The sequence below is a fragment of the Camelina sativa genome, chromosome 8, assembly GCF_030686135.1.
Source record: "Camelina sativa cultivar CO46 ecotype springtype chromosome 8, ASM3068613v1".
Taxonomy (NCBI): Eukaryota; Viridiplantae; Streptophyta; class Magnoliopsida; order Brassicales; family Brassicaceae; genus Camelina; species Camelina sativa.
The window spans coordinates 5,419,701-5,445,145 of NC_141887.1; the positions used below are offsets into that span (position 1 = coordinate 5,419,701).

The 25,445-nt window shown below is 40.0% G+C and overlaps 6 protein-coding genes and 1 long non-coding RNA gene across 9 annotated transcripts; 2 read left to right on the forward strand and 5 right to left on the reverse strand.

The window, feature by feature from the left end:
* Positions 1-524: 524 nt before the first annotated feature.
* LOC104706377 (heptahelical transmembrane protein 1-like) lies at positions 525-2,587 on the reverse strand. The gene is made up of 3 exons (XM_010422566.3): positions 2,015-2,587; positions 1,843-1,918; positions 525-1,341 (listed from the first exon to the last, which is right to left on the reverse strand). Exons 1-3 carry the CDS (start codon positions 2,314-2,316, stop codon positions 721-723), a joined length of 999 nt encoding a protein of 332 aa, XP_010420868.1. The 5' UTR covers positions 2,317-2,587; the 3' UTR covers positions 525-720.
* A 1,107-nt stretch (positions 2,588-3,694) lies between these two features.
* On the forward strand, positions 3,695-4,023 carry LOC104706378 (uncharacterized). The gene is made up of 2 exons (XR_015563867.1): positions 3,695-3,760; positions 3,851-4,023. It is a non-coding gene; the product is annotated as an uncharacterized LOC104706378 (long non-coding RNA).
* Positions 4,024-5,814: 1,791 nt separating this feature from the next.
* Positions 5,815-11,651, reverse strand: LOC104706379 (sucrose-phosphate synthase 1). The gene is made up of 13 exons (XM_087461736.1): positions 10,990-11,651; positions 10,797-10,886; positions 10,158-10,399; positions 9,844-9,907; positions 9,058-9,756; positions 8,770-8,883; positions 8,496-8,627; positions 8,231-8,407; positions 7,840-7,893; positions 7,683-7,745; positions 6,675-7,589; positions 6,452-6,579; positions 5,815-6,358 (listed from the first exon to the last, which is right to left on the reverse strand). The coding sequence occupies exons 1-13, from the start codon at positions 11,170-11,172 to the stop codon at positions 6,088-6,090; spliced, it is 3,132 nt and encodes a 1,043-aa protein (XP_087317862.1). The 5' UTR covers positions 11,173-11,651; the 3' UTR covers positions 5,815-6,087.
* A 523-nt stretch (positions 11,652-12,174) lies between these two features.
* Positions 12,175-13,722, reverse strand: LOC104706380 (small ribosomal subunit protein eS8z). The gene is made up of 5 exons (XM_010422568.3): positions 13,676-13,722; positions 13,471-13,543; positions 12,821-13,154; positions 12,508-12,689; positions 12,175-12,402 (listed from the first exon to the last, which is right to left on the reverse strand). Exons 1-5 carry the CDS (start codon positions 13,677-13,679, stop codon positions 12,327-12,329), a joined length of 669 nt encoding a protein of 222 aa, XP_010420870.2. The 5' UTR covers positions 13,680-13,722; the 3' UTR covers positions 12,175-12,326.
* A 240-nt stretch (positions 13,723-13,962) lies between these two features.
* On the forward strand, positions 13,963-15,743 carry LOC104709240 (uncharacterized). The gene has a single exon (XM_010425888.3). It carries the CDS (start codon positions 14,098-14,100, stop codon positions 15,679-15,681), a length of 1,584 nt encoding a protein of 527 aa, XP_010424190.2. The 5' UTR covers positions 13,963-14,097; the 3' UTR covers positions 15,682-15,743.
* A 447-nt stretch (positions 15,744-16,190) lies between these two features.
* Positions 16,191-19,925, reverse strand: LOC104706381 (translocase of chloroplast 90, chloroplastic). 3 transcript variants are annotated; one of them, XM_010422570.3, is made up of 4 exons: positions 19,559-19,738; positions 19,205-19,250; positions 18,994-19,117; positions 16,191-18,599 (listed from the first exon to the last, which is right to left on the reverse strand). In XM_010422570.3, exons 3-4 carry the CDS (start codon positions 19,109-19,111, stop codon positions 16,351-16,353), a joined length of 2,367 nt encoding a protein of 788 aa, XP_010420872.2. In that variant the 5' UTR covers positions 19,112-19,117; positions 19,205-19,250; positions 19,559-19,738; the 3' UTR covers positions 16,191-16,350. The 3 variants fall into 3 exon arrangements, with proteins under 3 accessions (XP_010420872.2, XP_010420871.2, XP_087317864.1); XM_010422569.3 differs by lacking the exon at positions 19,205-19,250 and having other exon boundaries at positions 19,559-19,925; XM_087461738.1 differs by lacking the exon at positions 19,205-19,250 and having other exon boundaries at positions 18,994-19,113; positions 19,559-19,717.
* A 268-nt stretch (positions 19,926-20,193) lies between these two features.
* On the reverse strand, positions 20,194-25,310 carry LOC147939722 (uncharacterized). The gene is made up of 4 exons (XM_087461001.1): positions 23,870-25,310; positions 23,083-23,555; positions 20,654-22,776; positions 20,194-20,533 (listed from the first exon to the last, which is right to left on the reverse strand). The coding sequence occupies exons 1-4, from the start codon at positions 25,308-25,310 to the stop codon at positions 20,194-20,196; spliced, it is 4,377 nt and encodes a 1,458-aa protein (XP_087317127.1).
* Positions 25,311-25,445: the final 135 nt, after the last annotated feature.

Sequence of the window (25,445 nt, forward strand, 5' to 3'; positions counted from 1 at the left end):
TATGGTCAATTTAAATCCGGTTGGACGAAGAAAAACGAAAACCTTTTGTCTCCATTATCAAACCGCCCGGTTCTCCCCATACTCCTTAACCGAGTTGAGGCATTAATTTCAAATTTTAAGTTGGTTATGCATAAACCGACATAAAACTTTAGTTGACATGTTTGGTCAATTTGTCAATGTTGAAACAACAATAACATCACATTTGGGTTAATTAAGAAGAGTTGATTCTCGCTAATTAAACCTAAACATTGTATTTTCATCTAATGGAAGCGGAGGCTTTGGCCTTTGAGGAACATTAATTTGTTGTTTCAACCGTCAAAAATTTCTCTTATGTATACACATCTCACAAAAGTTTCAAAAAGTTAGTTTTTTTTTCTTTTTCTTTATTTGTTGTGTTTGCTTAGCAAAAGTGCTAAAAGTGGTGAATTCGTTTGGACAACATATATACTTTAAACATAACTAAAAGCAAAAACAATTGAAGCTAAGTAATCATATACGAAAGAGAAATCATTGAAAGGCAAAGATTTGTAATTTGTTTTTACCATTAACTTCTCATATAGAAGTGGACTTGTGAAATTCATAAATATTCAACAGACGTAGCACAAGTAGAATTACAATTCAATAAATATAAAACAAATGGGGTTATTACAATTTTGTTCACCTGCACGTACGAAACAAACAAATTAATAAAAATATATAAAAGAATTACACATATGGTTTTTAACAACCAACGTGGTCACGCCAGTCCAAAAACATGAGAGCAGCCGCATAGTGTGACAAAGCTCCCAACAAAACGAACACATGGAAGATCTGATGACTATGTCCCACACGATCAAACCATCCTGGTTTAAGCCTTTCGGGAACTCTCCCTACATAAAACCCTGTCCCAACAAGATAGAACACTGCCATCAGCAACTCGTACACGAGCGTCACGTTCCTTTGCGGGTTTCCCCAGTTGACCACTAGCGCGTGAGAAGCTGGGACAATCCCAAAGAGCCCCATGGAGGCGAAGAGAAAAGCGCGAAAAGCTCGGTACTTGGGAGCGGAAAGTGATGGGGTGAAGAGTGTGATGATTGTGAAGATTCCCATGGAGGTGATGCCTGCGAGGTAGATGAAGTACCAACGAGGAGTGCATTGGAAGACGTAGTAGATTGGTGGAAAGAAGGAAGTGATGATCATGGCGGTGATACCGGCATAGTCTATGCGTAGGAGCAAGACGTTAAGGTCTTGGGAGTGGCAACAGAAGATGTGGCAAATGCTGCTTGCGAGTAGGCAAAATATTGAGCCTCCTAGGAAGACGAAGAATGGCCACCTTGTAACATTCCCTGGACTCTTTGCATCCTACAATCATCAACAATGGATATATACCATCATAATTAAGCCTACATAATCATTGACTTGCTTGAATATTTTACAAACATGTACGAGACATGATAAAACAATATGTACTGCATTTTATTGAGTTGTTTGGAATATATACTAAAGAAGAACTAATACATATATATAGAAAAGTTAGAAAATTTTATCTGTGATAATTTCTAAGATATGTTATATATAATTTCATCTTTTATTTCTTGTCTATATTTTATACCTCAATTGATATCTAATAACCAGGAATTTATATTCATAATCATCATAACAGCCCAGTACTAAATAATTAATTAGAAAAATAAAATATCTTAATTAGAATCAGTTAGGTATCTATTTCTACTTGACACATCCACTTGACTAATCTGAAACTAGCATAGTGGTTGGATCTCAAGGGATTAAATTGAGACTCAGACTGAACATCAGGTTATTAAAAACGAAATAGACATGATTGGTGAATGAATGACAACTTACCACTGGGAAGAATCCATCATGATGAATAATGTTGGCGACGGTTAGTGCAACAAATAAAATGAAACCTATCAAATGTCTGCCCAAAACAAAAACAAATGATTAGAAAAATCAAACAAAAGTTAAACCAAAGGAAAAAAGAAAAAGAAATTAAAAGTGAAAATTTGTTACTGACGTCCAAATGTTGAGGGACTCATTGTGGAAACTAAAGACGCTGAAGAAAGCATCTCTAATGGACCATTCAGCTCTGTAATAATTCAATATGTACTCATTGTCTTGCATGTAGTCCGGTAGCTCACAATACGACATTAATCCACGTTGTTTCATTGTCTTTTTTTGCGATTTTCTCCTCTTCCTTCTCTTTCCGCTGCTCTCATCTCCACCGTGATCTTCTCCAGGCACGATCTTGCTCGTGCTGTTGTTGTTGTTGCAGCACGAAACTGTTCCCGCTTCGTCTTTCTGACCATCTTGGTCCATATGAGCTCTCGAATGTCGATTCTTGAGACAAGAAGACTCAATTCTTGATCTCAAGAGAAGATATGGTACCGGGACAAGATCTGAGATGAGATGAGAGGATAATATATAATGGGAAAAGAAAAAAGATTATTGTTGAAGTTACAATTAAAATGTGAATTTAAGTTTGGGGGGGAAGGGAGAGAGAGAAATAAGAGGAAGATGGGAAAATGTAAGGAAACAGCTACAACATTTAAAGACGAAACTTTAGTATGCAGGTAGAAGTTGGTGTCGTGTTTTCATCTTTTAAGGAATTCGCTAAAAAGTGTATCCATGTTATGATGGAATGGAAAAAGGTTAGAACATAGGATACAAAAGTGACCATCAATGTATAGTTCACAGCTTTGTTATAATAGACTTCAACGTTTACGGAGGTCGCATTCAGCGCCAAGGGAGAAAAACAATCTCCGTCATCATCTACTGCAGGACTTTACTATGAACTTTGATCTAAGGCCATTGATTCCTTGAGGCATTTCAAAAGCTAACTTTACTACAGTTTGGTGGTTTGAAAGGATAATCGGGAGGGAAGTGAATGGTAACGAGAAACACACCCCCTGAATACGGACTCTCTGCAGGACCCATTATTGTAGCTTGCCAATGAAACATGTCTTCAGCAACTGGACCTATAAATATCAATACAACTCAAGTTCTATTGATATTACTACATTACTCCTCTAACTCTGAGCAGTCTAATAATTAGCAACAGAGCACCTTTGTAATCTCTAGAACACTAAATATATGGCAGATTTGTGACCGCACATAATGGTTAATCACATAATGATCCAACAACAACAAGAAGAACTAATCAAGATAAAACTAGCTCTCTCTCTCTCTCTCTCTATGCGTTCCAATCAAACTAATCAAGATAGAACCAATCAATCAATCAATCAATCATCAACGATTTTAGTTACCTCATCTAATTAAGAAGAAGCGATTGCTCTTCAGTGAGACGTAGCTGGCTGTTCCTGGTGGTGATGAGATGATTTGGAAGGAACCGAAGCTTTGGGAACATCTGGTTGATATACTCTAAAGCTTACGAGTTTGAAGGAGAGAGAAAGATTGCAACACCAAACGGTGGGCGATGACTGCCGGCGACTGGGTTCAGATCGTGTGTGGCCACCGGACCCAAGACGAAGACGGAGACGGAGTCGAGATAGAAGAGAGAATTGGAGAACTTTCTCTCGACGACCAGCTTCCACGTGTCCAAGTACACGGACAAAAAACGTCCCCAAATAAGAACCGTTTTTTCGTAATTGGGCTTTTATGATTTAAATTTAAATCCAAATAAATCAGGGGACGGACCGAAACTACGGCGTTGCCCATGGTCTTAACTTGTTATTGTACTTAGGTCTCGTTCCTACAGGTTCTTTTGTTGATCCGACAAATGGAGCACAGTAACACACAATCCGTAAGATTCTTGCTTTTTTGTTAATCTGATTTGTTTTTTAGAAGAGACTGGATGCTAACTTTGGAATTACTCTTCTTGTATTTATGCAAGGGTGCTGCAAAGGTCTCTATAGTAATGATCGGGTAACAAGCCATCATGGATTCTTATTTATGCCTTTTACATCTCACAGCTGGGATTTTAGTTGGTATGTATTTTATAAAATAATCTCACACTTGTGTTTCCTCTTTGTTTAGATGGTAATCTTATGTTATAACAATGTTAATGTTAATTTTTGTAACTTTTAAAATATTATTATTTTATTTGGGGGACCAAATACAAATAGACACCAATGTTCATACTAAAAATAAGAACCTTTCAAAATAATACTTTTAAATTTGGGGGACCAAAAATTGTCCCTAACCAATGCCCATGCTCTTAGTTGTTAGTTAGGTTATCAATAAATTCTTCTTCTTTTTTTTTAAAGAAAATAATTTGTTTTTCTTATTTTTTTAGTTTTTTTTTTAAATTATTTTACAAGAAAAGTGTCTTTGTTTTACACACTACTTTCCGAGATACGCAAAATCTTTTTTTTTTTTTTTTTTTTTTGAACAAAAGATAGGCAAAATCTTTAGAATACGAAATAGAGTAAATTTAGACGATTTTAAGACCGACCAACTCATAATTCACTACCGGCTTGTACCTCTTATACAAGAATGATACTACCATTTTACCCACCGGATCGTTTGTACTTTGTAGTAATACTTTAATTGTCAAAAACAGGTACTCTTTTACTATGCGTCAATCAACATTAAATTCTGTGTGAACTAAAATTTGATGTAAAGGTTTACTTAACTTTAAATAGACGAGTTAGAAATTTTGCATTTTAATTTTTAGTTCTTACGAAATACTAACATCACGACTGTCAATTTATAAATTCATACTTTTTCACAACATAAGTTATGAAATAATTGGGGTAAAGGAGTTGTCAAAGCTTTTTCCATCAAGTGGATGACAACAAATTAATAATACTAAGAACAGACATGCAACAATTTCAAGTTGTGATAACCCGTCCTGCAGATCCCACTAGCCCACCGCTAGCCGCCCCAACGAACCCCAAGCTGGTCTTGCATGGTATCGATTGTGACAGCTTGTCATGTGGAAAAGTTGTTAAATGGTTGGGACCAGAGTTCGAATAATGCCTGGCGCACCAATAAACTACTGGTGGATTTGGATGAGTAGTTCCATTCCACGGTGAGAGGTTAGGATCGATGCCCTGCAGGACCAGCTTGGGATCCGTTGGGACGGCTAGCGGTGGACTAGTGGGGTCCGCGGGACGGGTTGTCACACAAGTCATCACACAAAAGAATTAGATGGAAAATGGAAGACCACAAAAGCCAAAAATCATGAAAAGATTCTAATTTTTTTCTAATGAAATGCTGGAAAAAAAAAATCAGTGTCAATTTCAAGGAGTTACCACTAGAAAAGGACTTGACCTTTTCTATGCCTCTAGTCATAATGAACTTCGTGTTAATTAACTTAAGTGATGTTAAAACTTATAGACGAAAAGTATCTCCACAAGGAATCATAAACGTTTATAACATGTATATATTGGTATGCTGTTTATGTAGCTACTAACAACATCTCAGTATCCCACAACTTTTGTTATGACGTGTATGAATTTTTGTTGTCTGAAATTAAAGTTGATAATGGTCATAGTTTGTAGCTATTATGGTGTTTTAAAATCTGTGTTGGCTTAGCCTTTTTGGGAAAACATTAACAAGGAACGACTAATTGGCTTTCTAACTTTCCAAAAAAGGTCATTCCTGCGACACCCACCAAGAATAACGCAATCCCTATTTACATTTCTTGGATAAATAGATAATAAAATGCTAAATAAGAACTCATGATATATACTATAACTTGAGTCTTTGTTAATTATGGTTGAGAAGAAAATGACATTAGCTCTCAACATCTTTTGCAATCTTTAATTTACGGTACGTGCCATGTGTTCCCATCTGTCTGGCTCTAATGATATACATTTGTCGCCTAGTCCTAATTATAATCAAAAGGGATGGTTTTATAATTTATCTACTGTATTTAATTTTGTTCTCTTAATTAAATAAATACCGGGAATATGCTCTTATTATTTATTACAATACTTTGCATAAATTTAGTAAAATCCGGTGGGTGTCAAAAAGACAACCATATGGAGAAGAGTTTGGTATTTCCGGCAGCTTATGTACGACGAAGTAGCAAACACACCAAACCATGTGGTCAATTGAAAAAGATAGTTCGCATTTTGTACCAACCATTGATGATTGGAATTCTGTTCCTCTTATTTCAGGCTCTCACTCCTTGATAAGCTCTAGTTTCTTCAGGGCATCACGAACATCCGAATCTGCCGGTGCGTGAACCACGTTGCTGCTCTCTAAGGAGATCACATCGGTGAGAGGATAGCTCCGGTTAGCGTGCAAGGCATTGCTTGCGCTGCAAGACACCCCCGTTAGAACAACGCTCTTGTGAAGTCCTCCGAGCAGCCCTTCGTAATCAGTGTCGCCTGATTCCCCCACAAACACCGCCATTTTCGCCATGTCAATGCCCCACCGAACGAACAAATACCTGGTTCACCAGAACCGTCGTTAAGGGCAATGCTCTAATATGAAATCCATAGTTACTTCTACTGTATCACAACTTTTGTAGTGAATAAGTTACCTTAGAGCTTGTATACGAGAAGCCAGCACTGGTATCACGTTAATTCGGGTGCCATTCTGACTATAAACAACATGACAACGCAAAGCCTGGATTCTCAGCAGCTTCCGGAGCTCTCTTACTGGAGGTACCTGGGAATTAAAAAACAAAACAAATGAGTTTTAACGGAAAGCTAAAAAGATATGTGAAGACGTTCTTAATAGTGTTGCGCCTGGTTAAAATTTACCGCTGCTGGCTTTTTGACAGTAAATGTGTAGCAGTAGTCAGTTGAAAGATGTTCAGCAAGAGTGACTATCTGCTCGTCTTTTTCAGCCTTTTTATCGTTAAGTGAAGATGCCCAACGGATCAAAGTCTTCCTCAGCCCTTCACCACCCCACCTATATTCTATATGAGAGTGGTAGTAAAAGTCAACAACAAAAGGACCGTCTTCGTTGTTGAGGGATGTGTAGTGGAGATCGCTGCCGCTGTTGCATATGAAAGCGTCAAAATCATTAGGGTTTAAGCCCCCTGACACCAAGAAAGATTGTATCTCAGAGATCGTTAGAGATGTCGACAGTATGAATCCAACAGATCCATCAGCTCTTTCCTTTTCAACCGCATCAAGAATCCTTCTTGTAGCCTCTAGCGTGTCTTGCTCCCCATCAAAATCAATAGCAATAACAACAATGAACTTCCTTCTCCGCACCGCCGGGAATTTTCCAGAGTTAACCTCTGACCTCTCCAGTGATCCCATTTTGCGGCTATCTTTGCCTTTAGACCAATTTTGGACAGCAGCTTCGATTTTGCTCTTCCTGTCCATGGAGCTCCCTTCTTGGTTCATGTAATTATCATTCCCACTTCCGTCAAATGAAAACTTTAAGTTCAAGGATATATCTTGTATATCTCTCAAAGAATCACTAGGTGACTCGGGTTCTGAATTATCACCGCCATCATCACTTTGCCATTGCGGATGTCTTGGTTTGAAGCTGGTTATGCGAGATAGATAAGTTTTGCAGTGCTCTGGCCAAGAGAATTGGTGAATATTCTTCAACCCGTTTTGGCGACACTTTGACCATAGGTGCTTATCAGCAACAAGCTTAAGAAGAGCTGCAGAAATAGACTGCTGATCATGAGGATCCACGAGAAGGCCATTGTCCAGGACCTGGAAAAAAATTTCCAATGTACATTTTAGAACAAATGAGCAGATATGTAATAGTCTTGGGGACTTCAATGTTTCACTGTAAAACAAAGATACCCGGTGTATATCTACAGGACCACCATTTTGTGTAGCAACCATAGGCAAACCATGAGCTGCAGCCTACAAGGAAAAAAAACGAAACACATTTTTTACCTAGATGACAAGAACGAAGTCATGGAACACGAATTTGTCAACAAGAGAATACAATACCTACCTCTATTAGAGTAAGTCCAAATGGTTCAATGATAGCAGGATTGATAAAAACACCCTGCATATAATCATCCATTAACAATGATTAATCTACTAAAGAGAAGAATCGACACCAGCATCTTGAGTAGTGTCTAACCATTGAAGCAAACATATGATTGCATCAATATATACAGCACATGATGAAATGTTTATTTGTGAACGGAGCCTTGATTTCATGGTGAATAGCTCAAGAAACTTAAGGCGACAATAAATTGATAAAATAGCATGATATAAAATATGATGGACTTTACTTAAGTACATCCGATAAGCTTTGATCACTAACAAGCCGAAGAATGTCACCTAAGTTTATAAATCCTAAATTTTCTGAACTATGAGACAAAGTCCGCCAAGAGTACCTTCGACTTTGCAGCAAGGCGATATATGTCTGGAACATCCGACTGTTTGTGATGTTTAGGATACGCAACTTGACCATAGAGATCATACTTGTCAATTAGCTTTAGAACAGAAAGGAGAACCGAAGAACTTGTGCTGGACATTTCATCAATCCCATCTCGGTTCCCCATAATAAGTGCCTGCACAAATAGGTGATCAAAACAGAAACATAAAGTGAACAACCAAGGTCTTTACAAAATTCCCTATACATATATGACATTCACATACCAGGTTAGCAAGCTCTCTCAGTGGACGGCATTCTCCAAATGCCTTCACTAACGTTGTAATATTCTTTTTTGGATCGGGCCTCGCAAGGGCAAGTATCATAGGCTTTCGGGAATTTGAAAAGAAACGCATTATCTGCATCACATAGAGAATTTGGAGGTCGAGTGAACTGCTTTAACGGAAAGATAATGCAAATACATTTCATACAGAAATTCAACTCAATTTTTGTCAGGAGAAACTAATAAAAGTTATGTAGATGTTAATTTTATGCAAGAACCTCAGCCCATATTGGTGGATCTGGAGAAGTTGGATGTTCCTCATTCCCATCTGTGTCTTCAATATCACCACCATGTGGGACAATATGATTGAACTCCATCCCAGGTGGAATTTTCTGAAGAATTAAATAGACAGAACATTATTATGACATCTACCAGTAGTTAGTTTGTCACCAACATTTCAAATTAGTTAGCAATAAAATATGAATGCGGAAAGCATATATTTCAGTCCGTGTTAACCATGTCAATGGTCAAGGATCAAGAAAATAGCGAGAGTATAAGTTACTTACAACCATGCGAGGCATGAACCGTCCATAGCAGCTAACATTCCGCTTCATCCGAGCTCGCAATTTGCGCTCCAATATGGGGTCAAAACCATCATACAATCTCCATTGCTCATCGATTTCCTGTCGCGTGCTAGTTATTACCATTTCAGAAACATCAAGAGATAATTCCTCACCCTCTATTCGACGCATAATCTTGTAAGTTGAATTGATTTCTTCTTTTGAAAGGCGGCCTTGTCTCAAAAGCTGCTCTAACTTATCCCGACCAAGTGAGTGGCCAGTAAGGAGCATAGGCACATTAAGTGCACCGGAGAGCAAAGCAGCGGCGTCACCAGCATCAGCATAGTGTCCATGGATGGCAGCAGGCCAAATAGGCTTCCCAACACCAACTTGCTCGCCGAGAACATTTGACATTTGCATGATGTGGTTCATAGCACCATCAACAAATTCAGCAATGTGAGGCCATAGAAGTTCTTTTGGAATATACTTGTCCTTTGGACCAAATGGTATTCTCACAATATAAGCACCGCTACTCTCCCCCCTCTCGTCCGAGTAATCTTCAGAATCTCTAGGAGTCAGCATCTCCGTCGGTTCGCCATAGCTATAGTCAACATCTGGTGAAGACACTTGTCTAGTAAGCAAGTCAACCCTATAAACTCCTGGCATTGAACCCAAGGCGCGTGCAAGTTCTACAACATATTTAACCTGTAACAAAAAAAAAGCAGTGTAAGAAGGACAAACTTACATTTGTACCACAATAAATTGTCCATATCATTAATCCAGTATCATTACCTGGCCACCGGTATCAGAATCGCGACCGAGCTCCATGTTTTCACCACGTATGAGACCATGAAGACTGCATGCATATTGATTTTGTCAAACAACTATAACGCAAGAACATTCTTGATACTTTCCACCACTATCCTTACACATTCTCATTTGACAGATCAGTTTCTAAATATTTACTCAGATGATCTGTTAACACAGGTCCTAGAAGGTGAACCTAACTATAACTTGACTTAACGAGGTTAAAAACTACATAGGAAAAGCAGAGCACAGACATGTAAAAAGATTAAAACTTGTAAGACTAGAATTCGAGCAGATACCTGATCAAAACAAGATACAGCTTATTTCCCTTCTGTTGGCTAGCCCATATCTCCATGGACTCAGCAGAATTAATCCTGGGCAACCTTGGTTTGGTGCTTTCACTAAGAGTAGAAATATCAGTGATGGCATCTCCTTTCTCTCCTTCTGAAAACTCCTCAGACATATCAGCTGTTGCCTCCCTACGACCTCTCTCACGCTCAAGCCGGCGCTTAGCCAGCCTCTGTGCTTCCTTTTCCTCATGCTGCACAGACGACAGAAACATGAGTCGTCAATATTTTTCAAGATCCAAAGTCGCAAAGATGAATTCCCACAAAAGCAGAACAAGAAAGCTACAACTAAAAGTTAAATTCTATGCCATTACCGTAACATCTTTTTCCCTTTTTCTATTTGTTCTTCTCAAGTTACGTACTTTTTATCCCCTTTTTATAAAAAAGAGATTGCAAAATGCAAACTTTGAAAAAGTTCAAACTAGAAGAGACCAAAATAATTATAAAACTTGACTTGAGATAGTCAACAATTAAGATCAAAGTCAAGCCTATGTCTTGATGAATTCACCAAAACTCGCTTTTAAAAGTTAAGAGAGCAAAAAATAGACAACTGAATAAAACAGTTCTTTGCATAAAAACAAAAAAAGGGACCTGCTTCTTTTGACGAGCAAGATTCCAGATCCTCCAACACATATTCTCTAACCGTGTGTTCCTCTCCTGTGGACTCCTCGTAGCAACAGCCTAACCAAAAAACAACACACACTCCTCTCATCAGTCATCACATCGATCTCGATCACACAAACTCTGTTTTTTTTTTTTAATGACAATGATAGTATATGATTACCTTAACCCAGGATCTATGAAGATCAGTCTCATCGAAGCCAGTAATGACTTCTTCAACAAAGTAACGGCTGGGAGTGAATCGACCTCTCTCCCTAAGAAGAAGCGAGGAGCGAGCATCTTCAAGACCCTGACCGACGTCGAGAATCGCCTCCAAGTAACTGTTCACCCAATCGTTCCCGGCCATCTTTCTGGTCTGGTGGGAGAGGGGACGATCAGAGAGAGACCCTCCTCGTATCGTATTTTTGTGGATGGAAGTGAAAACTGTGTGGGATTGGAGATGATTGAATCTCGTACTTTTTTTTTTTTTTTTTTTTTGTATCGATAGAAGACAAAAGAAGACTCAGCTGTGAGTGTGGGGTTAGTGACGAACACCACAGCTCTCTCTCTGGACATCAGACACGCATCCGTTTCGAACGGCTCATATCCTTTCTTTTCTATTTTCTTCTTTCTTTTTTTCTGTCTTTTTTTTTCTCTTAATTGGAAAAAAATATCTTTCTTAAAACTAAAATAAAAAATAAAAAGAATATTCTTCTCTGCGGTGGATTTTTTTTTTTTAAGATCCTACTTTTATTATCGATTTTTTATTACGACCACTAGTGAGATATTTTCATTTGGGTTCTAACAAGTTTACAACAGATAAACTAATTAATATCTTCACAACCCACAAAATCAACAACATATGTTATAAGGTACTGTTTCCACCAAACTATTGTTACAAACTGATTTTTCTGCTACCAAATTTGCTTGTTTTTTTCTTTTTTCTTGAGTTCATCCAAATTACGTTATGATCTCTTCCCATTCTGTTACTATAAAAAAAAAACAAAAAAACAAAACTCACCCATTTCACTATCACACTATGGTTTCGTAGTGCATACACTGTTCGAGTACATGGCCTGGACTTGGATCTTTGGGCTTAAATTAGATTTTATATTGTTTCAGCCCACTGCTTTAGATCAACGATTACCTGCTTATAGCCTCGTCGAACAGAGATAATCTAAAAATTCAAATAAAATGAAACTCACGATTTCTTTTCATAACTCTATCCATTTCTTTTACAAAAATATCTAGTAGTATATTGTTTATTCTGAAGAACTCACGAGTCTCCTTGCTAATCAGTTTCACAAGAAACTAACTTTAATTATATTTGTAAAAAGACCAGATTCATCAGTAATAATAAAAATAAAAATGATCAGAGACAAAACCATTGTAATTGCACCATAATAACTGACGGGAGTCCATGGAAAATACCACGACAAGCTAATCCAAAAACATAGTTTCTCAGACAATTGAGATTGAAAACTTTAAAACATGTTGCAAGACAAAAGCATAGAACAGAATCTAAGCAGCACCCTTGCCCTTCTTCTTCTGGATCTTCTTCATGTAGAACTCCAACTCTTTACCTTCCAAGATGTATCTGCAAATTATTTGCAAACAACAAATAAATAGACCCATCAGCAAAACGTATTCAAGGAGAATTCAACTAACTAACATAAAGAGCCAAGGCACGAGATGAATTTACCCATCAGCACGTCCACACTGGCCGGGCCTTGAAGAGATACAAGCCAACAAACGTCCACTTGCGAATTGGTCCTCAATGTGTGAATCAAGGGTGCGAGACTCTTGACGAGTCTCAATCTTTCTTTTGACGTGGTTGCTCTTCTTGGTCTCCTCAGGAATAGCTGGTGCTGCCTCATCAGCATCCTAAATATTGCAAACAATGTATTGTAATATCATAAGTTTTTGTATTACTACCACAAAAATATGATTAAAACGAAACATTGAACAGACACAAACATCAAAAGCAAATGAATAAAATGTTAAAATGGTCTCACCTCTCCATCCTTCTTGGTGGTAGTGGCAGCAGTCTTCTTGCGGCCAACCTCAACACCGTAGTGCTGGAGATACCATTGCTTGAATGGAGCAGCATCAACCTGAACGATAGCACTCTTGACAAGTGTTTTAGTACGGACAAGCTCATTGTTGGAGGCATTGTAGACGACGTCAAGAACCCTGGTCTTGCGGGTAACAGCTTCACTTCCCCAAGCGTAGTTACCAGTATCGAGTCTCAACGCACGCCACTTGACATTTCCACCACGAACTCGGATTCTTCTGACCGTCTTGTTGCTTGAGAGCTTGGTGTTGGCTGGCTGCCTTCCCATCTCGTACCTTCACAAACCCCAAATCATAATCCATTACAAACCAGTTGCATAACACCATTAAAACAAAGAGATATGTATCACGACCCCAGAAACAACCAGATTATGAAGAATCTCATACTATATATGATCTCGCTAAATAATTCCAGTAAACTACAGTTTCCGAATATACTCAAGGCAAAACACTCGAATTTAACAGATCACAACATCGGACTCACTCTAAAGCGTATAAGAAATGAAGATTCACAAACTCTAACATAAGACGAGCGTAGCAGAAAAATGAATCGAGAGAGATCTGAAAAACGAGAAAATGTAAAAAGACTCACTTTCGCTTCTTCCTCCATTGCTTCTGCTTGCCTCCAGTGGCACGCCTCTTGTGGATTGAGTCACGAGAAATACCTAAAGATAAATCAGGTTACATACATCAGATTCTAACATCAAATACATTCAATAGCATACACAGAGACGAGATCGAACAAGTGGAGAAATCGGAATCGAGAGAGAGAGAGAGAGAGGAGAGATCGTTCGTACCCATTGTCGCCTATTAGGGTTTCTCCAACAAAGTTTAGCTGCGCGGTGTTGAGTAGTGAGGCGGAGCTCTTAAATATATAGTGTGTATAAACCCTAGTGTCCCTTTGAGGCCTTATTATCATTAGGCCCATCTAATTACTTGGGCCCGTCATAGTTTGAATACCCAATTATTATTATTTTGACTCGTAGAAGTTTTCTGGACAAAGTGAAAAATCAAGCACTACATAAACGGCGAACAAAGTTAACAAAACATAAGACTTCATAAAAATGTAAATTAAAATCTTTACTTAATCCATTCAATCATTCATGGAGAGAGATCTTTAGGGTTTATTATTTACAATTTATATAGCTTATTTTTGGTGGCTGCTCTGAACCCTTCCCGGAAAATAAACGACCGTCGCTGTTTTCATATTCATCCATCCATGGCCAGTTCTAATTTATTTGGTAAGCGAAACCTTGAAGATGATTTGGAGAACAAACCGATTCTGAAGAGACGTAAGGATGAGACAACGGCTGAGGCTAATTTAATCTCAGTTAAGGAGATAGTGGAGGGACTTGATGATGGCATTCCCATTCCCATTCCCATTCCCGAGGCAGTTGCCGTAACAAATGAGACGTTCTTTGTTTGCCGCCTCCCTCGCGGAGCAAAAGTATCAGATATCATCTCTTTCTTCAGTGATGTTGGAGACGTTGTTCATGTTCGACTTATGATAGGCCACCGGGGCAAGCATTGTGGCTATGCCTTTGTTGAGCTTGCTTCTGCTAACCAAGTAAAGATGGCGCTGGAAAAGAAGTATGGTGAATATTTGCATGGTCATAAGATTTTACTTTATATGGCTGATTTCAAGTCGGATGCATACCTTGTGCCCAAGTATTGCAAAGAATACGATGCTAGGTTTAAAACCTACATTCGACGAGAAAGCCACGTAGGATTTCATTACAATGAGAAAGTAGTCGTTGTCGCCAATCTCTCTCCCTACACTAAAATATCAGATATCAAACGTTTATTCAAAGGTATGAGAGTTGTTAGTGTTCGACTTATTGTGAACAACCAGGGCAAGCATTTGGGGTATGCCTTTGTTGAGTTTGCTTCTGCTCACCTTGCAAACAAGGCTCTGGAAAAGAAGAATGATGATGAATATTTGCATGGTCATAAGATTTGTTTGATGAGAGAACATGATGAGGCGGTTGAGGCGGTTGCCGTACAGAAAAAGACGATCTTTGTCTCCCATGTCTCTCCCCAAACTGAAATATCACATATCATCAATTTCTTCAAAGATGTTGGAGAAGTTGTTCATGTTCGACTTATTTCAGACAAAAAGGGCAGGCATGTGGGTTGTGGCTTTGTTGAGTTTTCTTCTGATCACGAAGCTGAGAAGGCGTTGGAAAAGAAGAACGGTGAATATTTGCATGATCGCAAGATTGTTCTTCAAGTGTTTGAGGCTCCAAACCATCTACCTAAGTATAAGTATTGCATAGATTACAATGTTTGGTACGAAGACTACCTTAGACAAGAAAGCCTTCCGTTGGAAGAAGAAAACGAGACAGTGAAAGGAGTACTTGATGAAACTCCCGATTTTGTTGAGCCATTTGCGGTAACAAAGAAGACGCTTTTTGTTTCCGGTCTCTCTTGCCATACTATCTTATCAGATATTGTCACTTTCTTCGAAGATGTTGGAGAGGTTGTCCGTGTTCGACTTATTGTAGACCACAGGGGTAATCATGTGGGCTGTGGGTTTATTGAGTTTGCTTCTGCTGAGGAAGCAGAGGAGGCTGTTGAAAAGAAGAATGGTGAACGTCTACGCTACTTTAAGATTTCTCTTCAATTGGCAGAGATAGCAGCTCCATACCCTCTCCCACCCAAGTATGACCTTGTAGAGAAGCTTTGGTATGAAGACAAACTTCGAGGAGGAGGCCTTGATTTGGCGACCAAACCTAACCTGAAGAAACCGGAGGTGGCTGAGTTCTGCGGTAAGAAGACTATCTTGTCTTGTGACGACGACTGATGGTAGAAGCTCCCGGAAGAGTGGTCTGATTGTGCAGTGCTCTAATGGCTCTATCCGCATCTTTAGAAGTTGCATAGTTTACAAAACAACAACCTTCATTAAATACTGATACTTAAAACTGTCTGTTTAAAGGTTCAACTTTTCCCTCTATTAACCATCAAGTGTTTAAAGGTTCAACTTTTCCCCCTATTAACCATCAAGTGGTACAGTACTTGCTAAAAAAACTGCATTACAAATGTGCAAGCTACACAACCACAATCTTGAAGAAATAACTAGCACTGTTCAAAGCTACACAACCACGATCATAAATAAAGATTAATATATATATATATATATATATATATATTTTTTTCCTTTTCCTTGAACATGTTTCAGTATAAAAATCATTGTCTTTACCCTCTACCTCTTGTGATAAACAAATGACTATCACCTTGCGTCATACTAGAGAGCCATACGTTCTAACAACCACATAAACATCACACTAGACTAACGAGACTCTTGCACACCAGTTATCATCAACAAGACATGAGTATAACATTTGACATTTGAAGGAGATGTGCATGTTCTGTTTCTTCCAAACATCTTTTACAACAGTTATCTATTTATAAATGTCCAAAATATATATTTTGTCTACCTAATTTTTTAGAGAAATCAGGAAACGAAGACAACTCACAACTCTTCTTCTTCATTTTCCTTTGTCATTTCACTCTTCCTCCGCCGTACTAAAGCCTTTAACATCGTTAAAGCTGATATCAAAGCGATCTCCCAGTGCTCAGAGCTATTGAGTTTCACGTTTATCTTCCCCATCTTCCTATTGTTCATGTTTATATTGACGTCTATGTTCGTGCCCCTGGCTGGTCTAAGCTGAGTCTGTAAGCCCCAGTTCAAGACCAGCTCTCGGTTGAAAGACAGAGCGGTCACTGTCAAACCGATTTGCTCATTTCTGACCGGGTAATCTCTCCCTCTGATACAAGCTTCAAAGCTTCCCCCGTGTGCTGTTTGCCCTGAACCCCTCATCTGACCTGCATTCACAGTTAACTTCACCCTCTTCCCAACCAATAAGGTATCCTCAAGCTTTCCGCCCACATAGTATTTCCCACCAAAAGATGTCAAACCGACTCCAAGGTCAGTTGTGTTGTACTTGAATGTTTGAAGCTTTGTGCCGCCCTGAAACGAGTACACCAGATCTTCTCCTGATGACTGAAGGTCAAGAGCTACAGAGAACGTCTGTTCTTTAGAGTTTCTAGTATAAGCTGCATTAGTCTCCGATTGGATAGTGAAATGATGCTTGTCTCTGCTCACCTGTCCTGTAGCTGATGCAAACATATTCCTTTTTATTTTTGCAGCTGTCTCAATATTTATACCATCAAATCCCACATCGCGATCCCAACCTTGTGGATCATAGACAGGTCTCACGAGCCACTGGTCACCTGCCACAACGCATCGATATCTGTGAGCCGGAAAATCCGAATCAAAACTGTCTGGACCTGCCATGTCAGGCAGTGGAACAGCTGCTTGGTCGCTTTGTTCAGTGTCATTGAGATTTTCCTCTTCATTTAGCTTTTCATCCCGTCGTCTACGGAAGTCTTCCTTCAATTGCTTCTTCAGATAAAGGGTTTCCCTGTAATCAAGCTCGTCGAGATACTCTTTCTTCTGAGACTTTGACAGCTTTTTAAACCGGGATTTCCCAAGAATACGGATTGTAGGCAACTGGTCATACTCATCTTCCTCCTCTAATTCTGAATTCAGAAGCTTGTCTATCTCTTTCTCTGCTTCATCTTCACCTGATTGTAAGCGACGGCGCAGAAACACTGAAAGAAGATGAGGAAGGGAAGCTGTTCGGGTACTACTTGGCTGTCCCAGGCCACTGCTGTCATGAAACCTTAGTAGAGATTGGACATCGCCAAGAACTTTGGTACAAACGCACAAAAACATAAACTGAGGCTTCCATACCAGTCCATTTGGAAGAACAGACTCACCCGCAAGATTCTTTTTACAGCTCGAATGATTCTCAACTAACAGCACAGGATTTTCTAGTTTTGTATCAGATACAGCCTGATGTATATAATGCTGAACCACATCCATGCGCTGGCCCACATATGACTCGTAGTTCATAGATTGTCCATTACGTCCTTCTGTAGCAGTTGAACAATGTGTCATTACAAGTATCGTGTTTAACCATATGGCTGCACCCAAGATTTCAGTTATAAGCTGCAGGAGGGAGAAATCACTGTATCGCATGTCAATCATATCAAGGCGATCCAAGTAAAGAACTACATCAGGTGGACGCTTCTTAACGTATCTCTTGACAGAGAGCAGAATCTTTCGGTTTTTTCTTGTGCTAGAAGATGACAGTGGGTGAAAACCAGGGGTATCAATAAAGGTTACTTTAACTCCATTAGCAGTTCCCACAACCTCTTCTATGCGATCTGTGGCCGGTCTGAAAGCATCAGTTTCACTTTTGGACTGACCAAAAATAGAGTTTATGGTTGCACTCTTGCCAACACCTGTTTTCCCCAGGACTAGTATTCGAAGTGAGAAATTCAATTCCGGTACGCCAGACGATTCTTGCTCCCTCGCTAGAGCTTTTGCCTTATCTTGCCTGAGTTTTACTGTTTTGAGTTCTGATTCCTCGGCTCGTATCAGCATCGCAAGGTGTACCCGATATAAAACCTTGGAGACTAGAATATTATTCTGTGACTGCCCAAACCTTTGAACAAGGCGTAAGAATTGCACTTGGAGGTCGCCAATCTTTGCTAGTGGATTATGTTTCTTTCCGTTAAGATCAATACTTGACTGGTACAAGCTTTCAAGTGGAATTTGTTGCTGAGAGAGAGGAAGCTGAATTTCTACATCACCACTGGTTGAACATGGTGCTTCCGAGCGCGTCACTGGTTCTGGTGCAGCAGGTGCGTGAGCTAAAAATAAAAGTGAAAGCTATTAGACTATTAGTCAAAGAAAACAAAAAAAAAAAAACAGCAAGAAGAGAGAATTTTGAGAAGAATCATATAATCAACCTAAATATGAGAAAGTAAAGTCCAATTCAATTTACAAAAGAAGTGGACATAGCAACGAAAGCTACTGAAGCAGTTCAGAAACAAGTAAAGTAAACCACAGGAAGTGCCTTATTGATGATATTAGAAGAAGAAAAAAAACAGTGACTGGCATAACGAGGATATATGGTCATAAAGCACAAGAAGAGGTTAAGCAGATGAGTTTAAGAGGTAATAAATCCACAACACCCATCTCATAATCTTGTTCTCATTGTAAAAAAAGATAATGTGGAAAAGAAGAGAGAGAGAGAGATCATACAATGGTTATCCTCCAGTTCATGATGAGGGTCACGGAAAAAAGGGTCACTTCCCAAAAGTGGTCTGGATGATGCCATTGAGTTGGATAGAGCAAAAACCCAGTCTTTGAAGCCTTTCATTACTACCTATTCCAAGCAGACACACAAAAAAAAGGGTTAACACACAGCAGCCAAAAATCTTTAAGTTGCATAGGGAAATATAACGCCATCTGCCTTCAATGAATCTCTATGGATGAGATGACAACGGAATCCAATAAACCTAAGATTCGAAATCAGTAGAGATATTTTAGTAATTTGACCCAAAAAGAGAGAGCTAAGCAAAACACATTCCATTACTAAAGCAATTGAACGAGCTTCAAAGAAGCAAAACTTGGGTCAATCAAAAAAAGTAGAATCAGAGAAAAGCTCAAGAAATCCCAAAGGATAAGAAGAAGAAGAAGAAAGTGAAAGTGAGAACCTCTCCACCGCACAATTACACCGACTAAAGAAAACACATAAAATTGTAAACCAAAAAAAATCCCAGAAAAAAAGTTCAATTGAAGGAGATATAGAGAAATCGAAGGAGACCTCTTGTGTTGTGTTGTGTTGGTATGGAGAAGACGAGGGAGGGGAAGGAGAGAGAGAGAGAGAGAGAGAGAGGATCGAGGTAAGACAAAGGGTAGGTTGAAGATAACGAAGAAGAAGATGCCGAGAGATGTTGTTTTTCGTGTTTGTTTCTTTCGTGCGGGGGGGCTAATGTGCGCACCCCACCCAGACCAGTCGCTGACCTCAACCCGAAATTAATTTTGGAACTTTTAACTAAACCAACCAAACCGAAGAATTTTATCTCGGTTTAGTGTCTATTAACCAAAACCCTCTTACTGCCTAAGAGGCTCCGATGTAATCGATTGGATTAAGAGAAATGAGAATGAGTGTTTATTTTCTTCTTCTTAACAAACCTTTTCTTGAATTCTCAATCCTAGAGGTTTTATGCCAAAACTAAGGTGTCGGCTTTATCCTTGAAGACATGATGTATGTAAGTCATGAGCTTCTCTTCTATATTATATATTTTTTTTTGAATAAAATGTAAAATTTATTCGAAAAAAAAACGTTTTTACATCAAGTGCTACAAAATCTTAAGATGTTTATTTAAAGTGGTTCAAGTGTTTAAAGTTTAAAACAGAACAGGTAATCTACAAACAAGAACAGCTTGTGATCATGAATTAGCGTGTTGCTAACCACTTAGCCATGTAGTCCAAGTGATTTCCATTAGTTGGAAGAGAGAGTAACCGGTTGCGGATAAGCCTGTCCAGACGTTTAAGAAACAGAGCAGGTAGTATCGATGGTTCCCCATGGCGGCGATTATTTCGTTCTTTCCAAAGAGTGTGGATGGATGCCTGGAAAGCATACCGCAGTAAGAACAGAGTTGTCTTCTCCAAGGAAGTGTCTGTGAGAAGAGCCAAGTTTGTTGTCCAGTCTGTGGAGAACTGGTGTGCTAGGAGTTTCGAGGTGAGACCTGTCCAAACTGCAGTCGAGTAGGGGCAAGAGAAGAAGAGGTGGTTTCTTGTTTCCAGCAGTGCATGACACAAAGAGCAGGAGATATCTACCTGCGTGTGCTAGTGTTGCATCCTATCTCCAGTTGCTAAGCGATTAAGAGTGGCTAACCAAACAATGAAGGAGAACTTTGGCGTGGCGTGAGAAAACCAGACTCCCGCCACCCACGACACCCTCTGCCTCGGGTGTCGAGTATTCCCCCAGGTTTCTTTGGTGGTGAACTTTGTCTTGAATTGACCACCTTTGCCTTTCCAGAGGACTACGTCTGCTTCTTCAACAAGTCCTCTGCTGCGAATGTTTGCCAGAGCTGTCTCAAACTGATTCAGGTGTTCCACTCTGTGCGGTCGTTGGCGGTGAGAGAGAGCTTCCGCTACCGTTGCATGGAGAGTGATTCCCATATCAATAGTACCCCTTGGCCCGGTAATGTCAATTAAGCATCCCAGTGGCGACCAACTATCATGCCAAAAGGAAACTGTTTCTCCATTCTTAACCTCATACCGGACCAAATTGACTGTTAAAGGGCGATATTTAAGTAGCTTGCGCCACATCCAGGAACCAGAGGTAGTGTTTGCCTTAAGAGACCAAAAAGAACCTTGTCTGAGCATGTAAGTCTGAAGCGATACAACCCAGAGGGAATTTGATGCTAAAAGTCGCCAGATCAGCTTTAAGCAACTCACCGTGTTAGCTTCCTTTAATGAGCATAAACCCAAACCTCCTTCCTCCTTGGGGAGACACACATCATTCCATGAAACCTTTGATTTTTTCACATTTAAAGAAGGTCCCGACCACAAAAAAGCAGAGCACATACCATCTATCGCCTTTATACATGCACTGGGCAATCGAAAAGCAGACATCCAGAAGTTTGTCAAACTATATATTACCGAGCTAATAAGTTGGAGCCGACCCGCGAAAGAGAGGTACCGCCCTGTCCAACTGCCAAACTTTGCTCTTATTCGTTCAATGAGTGGTGTATAGTCTGAAGTTGTCATACGCTTGGTGAGGAGGGATAGACCAAGGTAGCGGACAGGTAGAGTGCCCGATGCAAACGGAAAGGAGTGTAGGATCAGTTCTTGATCACTTGGTTTAACCCCGGCCATATAGAGAGTAGATTTTTCCAAACTAATATTCAGACTCGAAACCGCTGCAAACTCTGTAAATACTTGAAGAATACCTTCGATTGATGTTTTCGTTCCATCTATGAAGACCAATAAGTCATCAGCAAAACACAACTGGGTGAGTCTGGCGTTCTGACATTTCAGGTGATATCCTATCTTCCCCTCTGAAACCGCTTTGTCTAACTTGGCGGATAGCACTTGCATACAAATAACAAAGAGATAGGGGGATAGAGAGCAGCCTTGACGAAGCCCTCGCTCACTACGAAATATTCCAGATAACTCTCCGTTTACCTGAACCGAAAAGGAAGCTGTGGTAATGCAGAGCTCTATCCATTTAACAAACTGCGATGGGATGTGGAGTGTGTGGAGTATACTGAGCAGAAATGGCCATTGAACTGAATCAAATACCTTTGAGATGTCTATCTTAACAGCACTACGTGGAGATATTTTATCCTTGTGATAATCTGCAACAATCTCAGAGGCCAGAAGGACATTCTCCAAAAGGAGACGATCCTTGACAAAAGCGGATTGGTTAGGTGATATGAATGCCGGAAAAAGCAGTTTGAGTCTGTTTGCAATGATCTTTGATATCACCTTATAAATCACATTACAACAGGAGATTGGCCTATAATCCTTCATATCTTTAACCTCTTTCTTCTTTGGTATCAATGCTAGAATGGTGGTATTGACTCCCTTTGGTAAGAAACCAAATTTAAAAAAAGACTGAACCGAAGTAACAAAGTCTTCCTTTATGATCGACCATGTCTCCTTAAGAAATTCAACAGTATAACCATCATGCCCTGGACTTTTATCCTTTGGCATAGAGAAAAGTACTGCGTGTATCTCTGTCTCAGAAACATCTTTCACCAACCTTGCTTGTTCCAACTCTGAGCAACAATAACTTATCAATCCTGAAAACTTTGCCTCTGCAATCCCCTGGTAATTAAGCAATTTATAGCCAAGAAAGTCTCGAAAAAACCTTTCAGCCTCAATCTTAATCGTCTCTTGTGTGTCTGCTATGGATTCATCAGGGCAGTGGATCTCTTTAATAGAGTTTCGAATCTCTCGGGCTTTTGCAGCACGATGGAACACCTTATTGTTCCCATCACCCACCTTTAACCAGTGTAATTTCGATTTCTGTTTCAAGTATTGTTCCTCCAAACCAGTGACAAAAAGCCATCAACTATAAGCCACTGATTCATTCCTCATCGCTTGCTCTGTAGGATTTTGCAAGGTGTCTAATTGACAAGTGCAGAGATGCGAAAAAGCCTCTCTTGCCTTCTGCTCCAAGCCACCAAGTTTCTCTCGACTCAACTGTTTAATTTGCGGCTTTACTGCTTTTAACTTCTTTGAAAAACGGTATAGTGCAGAAGTGGAATGGTATAAGTGCTCCGTGTTTGTCCAATAATCTTACACCAAAGGCAAAAAATTAGCATCCATCACCAAAGCGTTAGAGAACTTAAAAGGTCGCCTCAGTCTAGGCTTGTCACCCCCTATCTTGATTCTGCACCTCAAATGATCAGAGCAACCTCCAACTTCAAAAACACCATAAGATTGTTGATACTCAGCAAGCCATGTATCATTCACAAGGACTCTATCAAGTTTTTTGCAGATTAGACCAAATTCACGTTTGTTACACCAAGTGTATAACGGACCATGAGTCTGCATATCAATGAAAGAACATTGTTCCACCACCTCCTGCAGATCTCGCATTCCCTGGGACACAATAGGCAGTTGGTCATAGAGTGAATGCTCCTCACCAGTTAGAATCTCATTAAAATCCCCCATAACCATCCAAGGTTTATTACGAAACAATGGAGAGTTTTGATGGTGCTTTAAATCCTCCCACAACTCCTTTCGCTCCTCAACACCATTCGCCGCATAAACGAATGAAACAAAAAATTCTGTCTTTGTACCTTCCAACAGAACTGAACAAGTAATCAGCTGACCACTTGTATAACAAGGTGTGATTCATACACTAGAACTCCACACCACCCAAATCCTTCCTCGACGATTGAAAGTGTAGTTCGTTAAGGAAGACCAATCAGGAAACACTGATTCAAGTATACGAGATGATTTATTCTCCTTGACCCTCGTCTCTAACAGACAACCAAACTGAAACCCATTTTGTTTTATCCAATCTCGAACAATGGAATGTTTAGACATTTTATTGAAACCACGAACATTCCAAAAGAAGCTCGACATAATTAAAGTTGGAGGTTCAACCTACTCTGATCACGTGAAGGCTGAGTAGATTGATTCGAAACGTACTTATGGGAATCCTTTGAAGCTCGCGGGATAGGTTCACGCAGAGGAATACTCGCTTTCACACCCCGTACTTTTTTTCCAAATCCTGTAGCAGCAGTTGAGTCTGCAGTTTGGTCTACATGCGCATCAGAGTCAGCCACTGTGTGAACTGTATCCGACATAGTAGTATCCACCACCCCTGTCTTAGTAACATCAACCACCTTGTCACCATCCTCTACACCCTCCTCTTCACCATCCTCCCCTTTGTCACTCAATACCGAGTAGGAATTGGATAAAAGCAAAATATCACCATATTGCATTTGACCATTCTGTTTACTCGGGCTCTGCAGAGACTTGTTGCCAGTTTTTTGCGGTGTTAGCCACTCCGTGTCTTCCAGGGGAGCCCTCGTGGTAGGTCTGGCGTCAACTTCTGTGATCACCTCCGACCTTATTGGCTGTTCTTGAGTCACCCGCAGAGGAGTGCCAATGATGTTACTCGAGTCCACAATCGCTACCGCTTTCGCTGGTACACTATGTGAGCCGATTGCTAAACAAGCGCTCTGCAATTGTCCCCATTTTTTACAGTGGCCACATTGAGGAGGCAGCCAAGGATATGAGTATTGAACCGCTACATCTAACTCCCCCTCCTCTTCTCCAGCCAAGTGGTACTCCACAGGGAGAACCTTTGTAAGATCTGCTTCGACAAGGATTTGTGCTTCCTCAAAACTTGTACAATCCTCCGTTTTTTGATGTAATCTGAGCGGAGTGCCCACTGCACTTGCTAAAAACTGTAACCCCTTGTTTGTGAACATGGTTGGCGGCACATTCTTCATTACAACCCAGAGGGGAACAGATGTGAGTGCCGGTTGCGCCTCAAAAGGCGTCCATTTAGAGAGAAGCATTGGAATACCTCCAATATTCCACATACCCCGATTTAAAACTCTGTGCCGGATACTTTGACTACGAATCTGGAACTTAACAGTCGTATCATTAACTACCATAACATCAATAAGAGATGATTTGTCGCCCAATCTCCAGATCTTGTTCACTATCATGTGGATCTTGCCCACATGCGGTGATTTTTCATTGAGAAACTTTCCGAGTACAAAATCTTCCCATAAGGGCTTTGCATCAACAAACACATCCCTGGGAACAACCACACGCTGCTTTCCATCAACTTCCGATATAACGAACTCCTGCTTCTTGAACGTATGCTTTTGTGCCATCTTCAACCACAGTTTTTGTTCTCCCACACCCGAACTCTTTGAATCTCTGACTGCTACATCGTCCCCTGATAGCCCTAACTCTGTTGACAAATGTTTCACGGAACTACCTTGACTCTCCTCCACAACGAGTGAAGGAGCCGAGACCCTCCCCGGTGCACAGATCTCGGTGTCCCGAGGCGGCGGATCCGCCTGTGACATCAAAACTTGGAAAGGAAGCAAAAAACCCTAATCGCTTGGAAAATCGCCCTCCACGTCAGCAGCTAAAATTTCAATGCTTTAAGTAATCGTTGCCTCTATATTATATTATAGGATAGGACTTGGTGCATTGCTGCT

What these genes read in the sequence shown, in the direction of transcription:
- LOC104706377 (XM_010422566.3), bottom strand. Translation starts at nt 2,316, where the DNA reads ATGGACCAAGATGGTCAGAAAGACGAAGCGGGAACAGTTTCGTGCTGC. An exon ending in GAGTCCCTCAACATTTGGAC is followed by an intron (nt 1,919 to 2,014) that starts GTCAGTAACAAA and finishes TGTTTTGGGCAG; the next exon opens with ACATTTGATAGGTTTCATTT. An exon ending in ATGATGGATTCTTCCCAGTG is followed by an intron (nt 1,342 to 1,842) that starts GTAAGTTGTCAT and finishes TGATGATTGTAG; the next exon opens with GATGCAAAGAGTCCAGGGAA.
- LOC104706379 (XM_087461736.1), bottom strand. Translation starts at nt 11,172, where the DNA reads ATGGCCGGGAACGATTGGGTGAACAGTTACTTGGAGGCGATTCTCGAC. An exon ending in ATTCTGATACCGGTGGCCAG is followed by an intron (nt 9,757 to 9,843) that starts GTAATGATACTG and finishes TTTTTGTTACAG; the next exon opens with GTTAAATATGTTGTAGAACT. An exon ending in GGTTCATGCCTCGCATGGTT is followed by an intron (nt 8,884 to 9,057) that starts GTAAGTAACTTA and finishes TTAATTCTTCAG; the next exon opens with AAAATTCCACCTGGGATGGA.
- LOC104706380 (XM_010422568.3), bottom strand. An exon ending in CAATGGAGGAAGAAGCGAAA is followed by an intron (nt 13,155 to 13,470) that starts GTGAGTCTTTTT and finishes GGGTTTGTGAAG; the next exon opens with GTACGAGATGGGAAGGCAGC. An exon ending in CCACCAAGAAGGATGGAGAG is followed by an intron (nt 12,690 to 12,820) that starts GTGAGACCATTT and finishes TGCAATATTTAG; the next exon opens with GATGCTGATGAGGCAGCACC.
- LOC104709240 (XM_010425888.3), top strand. Translation starts at nt 14,098, where the DNA reads ATGGCCAGTTCTAATTTATTTGGTAAGCGAAACCTTGAAGATGATTTG.
- LOC104706381 (XM_010422569.3), bottom strand. Translation starts at nt 19,111, where the DNA reads ATGAAAGGCTTCAAAGACTGGGTTTTTGCTCTATCCAACTCAATGGCA. An exon ending in TGAACTGGAGGATAACCATT is followed by an intron (nt 18,600 to 18,993) that starts GTATGATCTCTC and finishes TTTTATTTTTAG; the next exon opens with CTCACGCACCTGCTGCACCA.
- LOC147939722 (XM_087461001.1), bottom strand. Translation starts at nt 25,310, where the DNA reads ATGTCACAGGCGGATCCGCCGCCTCGGGACACCGAGATCTGTGCACCG. An exon ending in TCAGCCTTCACGTGATCAGA is followed by an intron (nt 23,556 to 23,869) that starts GTAGGTTGAACC and finishes TTCTGTTGGAAG; the next exon opens with GTACAAAGACAGAATTTTTT. An exon ending in TTTTCTCACGCCACGCCAAA is followed by an intron (nt 20,534 to 20,653) that starts GTTCTCCTTCAT and finishes GCTGGAAACAAG; the next exon opens with AAACCACCTCTTCTTCTCTT.